We start from the raw sequence: 7,797 nt of genomic DNA, 5'->3' as shown, positions 1-7,797 counted from the left end.
GCTGTGAATCTAGCACTGACAGAAACAATTTTACACATCAATATTTATTTTGTCTAATCTAGGGCACAGCTAGAGGGACAGATAGAGCATATGACCTATAAACTGGATTGCATCCTTGCTTACAGTTTTAGACATTAAAACATTAAGACATTAAGACATTAAAACATTAAGACATAAGACATTTAAATTAGAGGGGCAAAGGTTTCTGCAGTAATATCAGGAAGTATTACTTTACTGAGAGAGTAGTGGATGCATGGAATAGCCTTCCTGCAAAAGTGGTCGCTGCAAATACAGTGAAGGAGTTTAAACCTGCATGGGATAAGCATAAGGCTATCCTTCATATAAGATAGGGCCAGGGACTATTCATAGTATTCAGATTATTGGGCAGACTAGATGGGCCAAATGTTTCTTATCTGCCGACACATTCTATGTTTCTATTTTGCAACCTAAGTATTGGGTCACATGTGCCGTATATTGCTGTGTATTTGCTAATGCATATTTTTCTGCCCATTGAAGTCAAAGGGTAGCAAAATCAGCTGCATATTTTGCCACCCATTGACTTCAATGGGTAGGAAAATACGCAGCAGCAAACATGCAGCAAAATACTGCACGTGACCCTACCCTTAGTGTAAGTTTACACATGCATATTTTTGCTTCAGATCTGCTGCTCATTTGCTGCTACAGTTTTTGCTGCCCATTGACTTTAATGGGTAGCACAATCTGCTACAACAAATCTGCATCAGATCTGTTGCAGAAAATACGCACATGTGAACATACTATAGTTAAAGATCTAACACAGAGACAATCATGTTACTTATTTTAAACGTAATTAATGCAAGGTACAAAAAAGCAAAAACAAAAAAAATATTTTTTCTATATCTTACCACATACTGTGTAAACACAGCTGCCAATTTTACCAAGAAGGCTAATTCAAAATGTACACCACTTGGGAAAGTTTATATATATATAAAAATCTTGTGAATTCTTTATTTGATGAAAAAACCTTCCAGGAAAAATAGATCTATACATCATAGTGGTGTCTACATTTTTTGCGTTATATTTCATAATTTTGAGTCTTCTTAAATACCAATATTTTGATTAATATATTTATTTCTTGGTAAGTACTTTCTGTGTATGTAAGTGTTCATTAATCACACATATCTATTTTGTATAACATTAATCAAGTAAATATCTGTGATATTGTATTTTATAACAGAGTTAAGGGCAATGCAAGGTAATGGCAAACAATACTCTAGTTTCTGAGTTTATTATTTTAGGCTTGTCCATTCATCCAGAATTGGAAACACTACTTTTCATTGTTTTCCTCATTATTTATATGGTTGCTCTGACTGGTAATTTGATCATCTTTTTGCTCTCCATTATTGACCCTGGTCTAAACACACCTATGTATTTCTTCTTAGGATTTTTGTCATTTCTTGACATTTGTTGTACATCAGCTACAGTTCCTAAGATGCTAACAGGCTATGTGACAAAATCTAAGGTGATTTCATATTATGGGTGTGTCGCCCAATTATTCTTCTTCACTTGGCCAATGGGAATTGAACTTTTGCTACTCACAGTTATGGCTTATGATCGATATATTGCTATTGGCAGTCCATTGCGTTATGTGACTATCATGAATCGTAAAGTCTGCATTCATATAGCAATCACTATTACAATTGTTGGTTCTCTGAATTCAATGACACACACATATTGCACATTTCGTCTCCCATACTGTGATGATAATAAGATTAATCACTTTTTCTGTGAGATAATGCCTTTACTGAAACTTGCCTGTGGAGACACCTACATAAATGAGATTGTGGTATTTACTGCTGATTTTATCCTTGGGATTTGCTGTTTTTGTCTAACCTGTATTTCTTATGTCTTTATTATAAACACAATTCTAAAGATACGTTCTGCTGAAGGAAAGCGAAAAGCTTTCTCTACTTGTGCCTCACACATAACAATTGTATCCATTTATTATGGGGCTGTTATTTTTACCTATATCCGCCCCCGGTCTAGTCTTTCTTTAGAGAAAGATAAAATAGTCTCTGCTTTGTATGCTGTAATAACACCAACTCTAAACCCTATAATATATAGTCTAAGAAATAAAGAGGTGAAAGAGGCATTTAAGAGGACTATTAAAAGACTGGGGAAGTATAAGGATCATGATAATACATAGAAAATAAGTGTGATTAGTATAGGCCAATCAAAAGCGTGAAATGTGTAGGTTCTTTTTTTCATTCATGATGAGCACAACACCATATTTTTTAATACTTTTGTATATTCTTCTAATACATTTTTTTTAAAGAAACAGTATTTTTAATGCTGTAGCTCCACTTGTTGAACCATTGTTACGTTATTTGGTGGTGACATTTGAAGGATACAGTAAATAGGCAAATTAATAGAAACCCCCATCTCAGTACGATTGGAGCTTCTCTATATGGAATAGAGGAGTTGAGCACATTTTCACATAAGAATGAGAAAATTATGTGATCTAAGCAACTTCGAATGAAGCATGTAGAGATGAGAGAATTTTAGAAAAATTTGATTCAGCCAATTTGCCGAATTAAAAAAATAAAAATCGATTCAATCCAAATAAATTCTCTGCAAATTTTTATTAGTAATTTATTTTAATAATATGTTTAATAAAGTGTGTGTGTGTGTTTCACTTTTTTTCCTCTATTTAAATTTTTTTTTTTTAGGTAGTACTACTACTCCCAGGATGGAACAGACTCTTCCATGATGGGAGTAGTAGTACCTGGGTTTAATAGACAGATCACCCCTTGTGTCACTCGTAACACTGCTGCGATTGTCCTGTATAATGTATAGATGTGGGCGGCTTTCTCGCATCTAGATAGGGCAATTGCATAAGGAGTAAGGAGTGAAACCTGCTGTGATCTGTCCTCAATTGAAGGTACTACTGCTCCCAACATGGAGCACACTCTGCTCCATGCTGGGAGCTGTAGTACCTGTATTAATAGACAGATCGCAGCGAGTGTCACTTCTGACACCCGATTTGATCGTCCTGTATAATGTATAGATGCGGGCAGCCAGCCGCTCTTCTCTCCCACTGTAGTATGAGTATATATGAGTGGCTCGAACCATCTGGCCAATCACAGCTCTCTGCTGGAAATATGAATAAGTGATGTGAATTCTATTCACATTACTGGCTGATCGGAGTATAGTGCAGAGATCCAAGCGCAGGAGAAAGCCACTCCATCTCTGCAATAGAAAGGTTGTCAACAGTGACACCTGCTGTGATCTGCCTATTAGTACAGGTACTACAGCTCCCATCATGAAACAGGCAGTTCCATGCTGGGAGAAGTAGTACTATCTAAATAATTAAAACAATAGAGAAAACACTAGTGAAACACACACACACTATTAAACACAATATTAAAATACATTACTAATAAAAAAAATTTAAACATTAATTATAAAAATATATTATTTTTACATTTAAATGGCCCCTTTCTACATTTTTATTATTGTTGGCTACATTTTTAGGTTCCTGTCTGCCCACATAAATTGATCTATGTTTAAAAATGAACATTAACATTTTTTTTTTGCCTTTCAATTTTCAGGAGCGGGCAGGGGCCAGAAATTTCAGCGCTCAAAATTAAAAATGGAGCTAAAAAAGTAAAGTGAAAATAAAAAAATTATGATTTAGAACAAAAACTAGAAAAAAAATATGAAATGCACTCCTCATTCATTTTTAATATTGAGCACTGAGTTTTCTGGTCCCTGCCCGCTCCCGAAAATTGAAAGACAAAAAAAAAAAAAAAATGTTAATGTTCATTTTTAAACAGGGATCAATTTATGTGGGCGGCAGGGACCTATAAGTGTAGCCGTCAATAATAAAAATGTAGAAAGGGGCCATTTAAATTTAAAAATATTATATTTTTATAATTCATTTTTTTTAATTAGTAATGCATTTTAATATTATGTTTAATAAAGTGTGTGTTTCACTTTTTTCTCTATTTTAAATTTTTTTTACGTAGTACTACTACTCCTAGTATGGAACAGACTGTTCCATGATGGAAGCTGTAGTACCTGTACTAATAGACAGATCACAGCAGGTGTCACTCCTGACACCAGATGCGATTGTCCTTTCTATTGCAGAGATGGAGCGGCTTTCTCATGTGCTCGCATCTCTGCACTATACTCCTCTGGCTAGTGAGGTGAATAGAATTCACATCAGTTATTCATATTTCCCACAGAGAGCTGTGATTGGCCAGATGGTTCCAGCCACTCACAGCTCTCTGTGGGAAATATGAATAATAGGTATATATACGGCTTATACTACAGTGGGACCAGAGAAGAGCTGCCAGCTGCCCGCGTCTATTCATAATAATGGACGATTGCATTGTGTGTCAGAAGGGACACTCGCTGTGATCTGTCTATTAATGCAGGTACTACAGCTCCCAGCATGGAGCAGAGTGTGCTCCATGTTGGGAGCAATAGTATCTGCAGTTAAGGACAGATCACCGCAGGTATCACTCCTGACACCTGATGCAATCATCCTATCTATTGCAGAGATGGAGCGCCTTTCTCTTGCACTCGCATCTCTGAACTATACTCCGGCAAGCCAGTGATATGAATGACCAGATGGTTCCAGCCACTCACAGCTCTCTGCGGGAAGTATGAATAATAGGTATATATATATATATATATACATATATATATATATATATATATATATATATATATATATATATACATATACTCATATTACAGTGGGACCAGAGAAGAACTGCCGGCCGCCCGCATCTATACATTATACAGGACGGTCACATCTGGTGTCAGAAGTGACACTCGCTGCGATCTGTCTATCTTGGGATCAGTAGTACCTGCAGTTAAGGACAGATCATAGCAGGTGTCACTCCTGACACCCGCTGCAATCGTCCTATCTATTGCTGAGATCCGAGTGCAGGACAAAGCCTCTCGCATCTATATATTATACAGGACAATTTCAGGGGTGTCGCTAATGAAGAAATTCGTCATTTCAAATCAAGCCTAAGTCCGGATTCTGTCCGAATCTAGTTTTTCATGAAATTCGGAATGAATTCGACTTCGTCCAATTCAATTCACTCATCTCTAGAAGCATGGTCAATGGCACTAGACTAACCAGGGTCAGCATTCCAAATACTTGTGTGTTGACTGAGTATACTTAAAATTGTTCGATCAAGGTAAAACATTTGGGGATCCTGTGCACATAAACAATCGTTCATTACAAGGGCTCAGAAAAGGATGTCAAGAATCATTATCATGAACAAGCAAAGCATAGTAAGGCAAGGTTGCAGCCAAATACAATGCTCGGGTTCACCATAACATATTCAAATGCACAACTTTGCATGAATAGGCTATAACAGCAGATGACCAGTTTGAGTGCCCTGTACTAAGAGACACAAAGGGAAAACCCTTGCCTAGTCAACTGAATCCAGATTTGTGTTACACCATTATAAATGGGAGTGATAGAATTGGAAGAAGTATGGACTGATGTATACTGCCTGTCATCATGTGTCAACAGTTCAGGCTGGGTGAAGTGACATAATGATGTGGTGAATGTTTTATTGGCACACCCTTGATGCCTATGGATATACAGTATGTTTGGAGCGTAAGGCTTCTCTTAATATTGTGGGCAACCAACCTTAAGTCTGCTGTTTACCATACAGTGGAAGGGCCCTTTCAATAGGATAATGGAGGTCTAATGATGATTTTATAGTCATAAACTGGGTTTCACATAGAGTTTTCTCATTTAAATTTTTTACTTAAAAAAATTAAAACATGGGGGTACAGGAAAATAAAAATAAAGGGAAACAGATTATTAAACATCATCATCTCGGCATAAAATCAGGTTCAGCATACAATCGCATACACACACACACAAAAAATGAAATAGCCTTACAGTCGTAGGTACTTAGTTTGTATACATCAAACATTAACAATAGAAAAGAAGTAAATCATGAAATATACTATTGCGTCAGCTATATGATAAAAAGAAAAGCACCAGATATAATAAAAACTGTATATGCGGGACATGACAAATTTTAAATAGTAAAATGTATAATGGTATATGAGAGGGAAAAAGAAAAAAAAAAGGGGAAAAACCTATTAATCTAATAGACATTGAACTAAGCATGAAAGCGAGTACTCCCATCAGGGGCAGAGGACCGGAAAGATACCAGAAAGGTGTGCAAATTAGAGGTGAAACAGGTAAGAAAAAGAGATCTTAGAGAGACTCAAATGGGGTTCAGGGAAATAAAAGTAAGTGTTTGGTGGTTTAAAGACTATATCGAGTCCAGTAATCCAGAGGTGATAGAAGTCAATATCGTTGTTCAGCTTGAAGCGGATGGAAGGTGGACAGTTGAATATTGCGGGGAAAAAGAAAATTCCACCCATGGATGCCAGAGTAGGGCCTGAATATTCACAGAGAGTTTACATTGCTTCCCTGACTGTTTCAGATCTTAATCCTATGATGCATTTCTGGGACAAGGTAAAATGTGCTTTTTAGGGCATGTTCCTCTGTCAGTAACTTAATTTAATGTGTGGCAACCGCAAGATGATATCTTGCAGAAATTCGGAAGACCAAACTAGGTCTATTACACTACTATGTGTGTCTCTAACAAAACTATTTCTAGGACTATTTGACTCAAACAAACCATAGTGAAATCTTTTATTAACAAATCCAAAAAACTAGTTGCAGAATGTTGCATTAAAAGAGCATCAAGAAATTACCAAATAATCACAAGGAGGCTAGCTTCTAAGGAAGATACTGGGTAAAACTGGCAAGTGGTAAATGTCACTGCTAATAATTCCTAAGTCTTTTGGGACATGGAAGTTACAATAGAGGCAAATACCCAAGAAGGCCATGATCTTCCTTTCCTGCAACCTATTAAGGTGTATGAACAGAGGTTGTCTTGAGGATACTTTTCAGGGGTTATCCACCATAAGGTGATTTTAGGACGTACCTTCCAAACAGTAATGGACATGCTTAGGAAACATCCGTGCTTGCAGGGCTGACATCAGAAATTTTGGGGCCCCTTACACAGATTGTAGTCTGGGACCCCCCTCGTCACCCCTCCCCTGGCCACCCCTCCCCTCACTGTGGCACACACTGAATTTTATTTTAGTATCAGGCTTAGAAACATAAAATAATATCGCCACTCCATATTAGTTCTAGAGTGACTAAATAATACCACCATACTGTAAGGAAATAAAAGCCACTATACACAGACCAGTATCACTAATAACACCACAATACAAGCGACATATAATTCTGCCACACCATGACCACTATCATTACCACTGACTAACACTGTTATATTGTTATTGAATAAAAACCACTATACAAAAGACCAATGATGGACCAGCCTGACACGGAGAGAGATTTCTTTCAGCGGACGGACACAGACAGCAGAGGTCCCCTGTGCAAAGAATTTGCCTGGGCACCGACTCCCCCTCCCCCCCCCCCCCCCAAAAAAAAAAAGTACTATGCCATAAAATTGCACTGCAACTCACATTAATCTGCATAGGTAGGCAGCAGTTCCCCCACATCAGGTAGCATTGTTTCCCCACATTAGGTAGCGTAGCATAAATTCCCCACATTAGATGTAAAGTGGCATAAATTACCCACATTAGGTAGCACAGTTTCCACACATTAGGTAGCGTAACATAAATTCCCCACATTAGGTAGTGTAGCATAAATTCCCCACATTAGGTAGCGTAACATAAATTCCCCACATTAGGTAACGTAACATAAATTCCCCACATTAGGCATCGTAGCATAAA

The 7,797-nt window shown here is 37.3% G+C and overlaps 1 protein-coding gene across 1 annotated transcript; it reads left to right on the top strand.

The window, feature by feature from the left end:
• The first annotated feature begins 1,237 nt into the window (after positions 1-1,237).
• LOC130369413 (olfactory receptor 13G1-like) lies at positions 1,238-2,185 on the top strand. Its single transcript, XM_056574712.1, has one exon. It carries the CDS (start codon positions 1,238-1,240, stop codon positions 2,183-2,185), a length of 948 nt encoding a protein of 315 aa, XP_056430687.1.
• Positions 2,186-7,797: the final 5,612 nt, after the last annotated feature.

This window comes from Hyla sarda, chromosome 1, assembly GCF_029499605.1.
Source record: "Hyla sarda isolate aHylSar1 chromosome 1, aHylSar1.hap1, whole genome shotgun sequence".
Classification (NCBI taxonomy): domain Eukaryota; kingdom Metazoa; phylum Chordata; class Amphibia; order Anura; family Hylidae; genus Hyla; species Hyla sarda.
This window is presented reverse-complemented; position numbering and strand designations above follow the sequence as displayed.

Excerpts from the sequence above, each read along its gene's own strand:
- LOC130369413 (XM_056574712.1), top strand. The coding sequence starts at position 1,238 with ATGGCAAACAATACTCTAGTTTCTGAGTTTATTATTTTAGGCTTGTCC.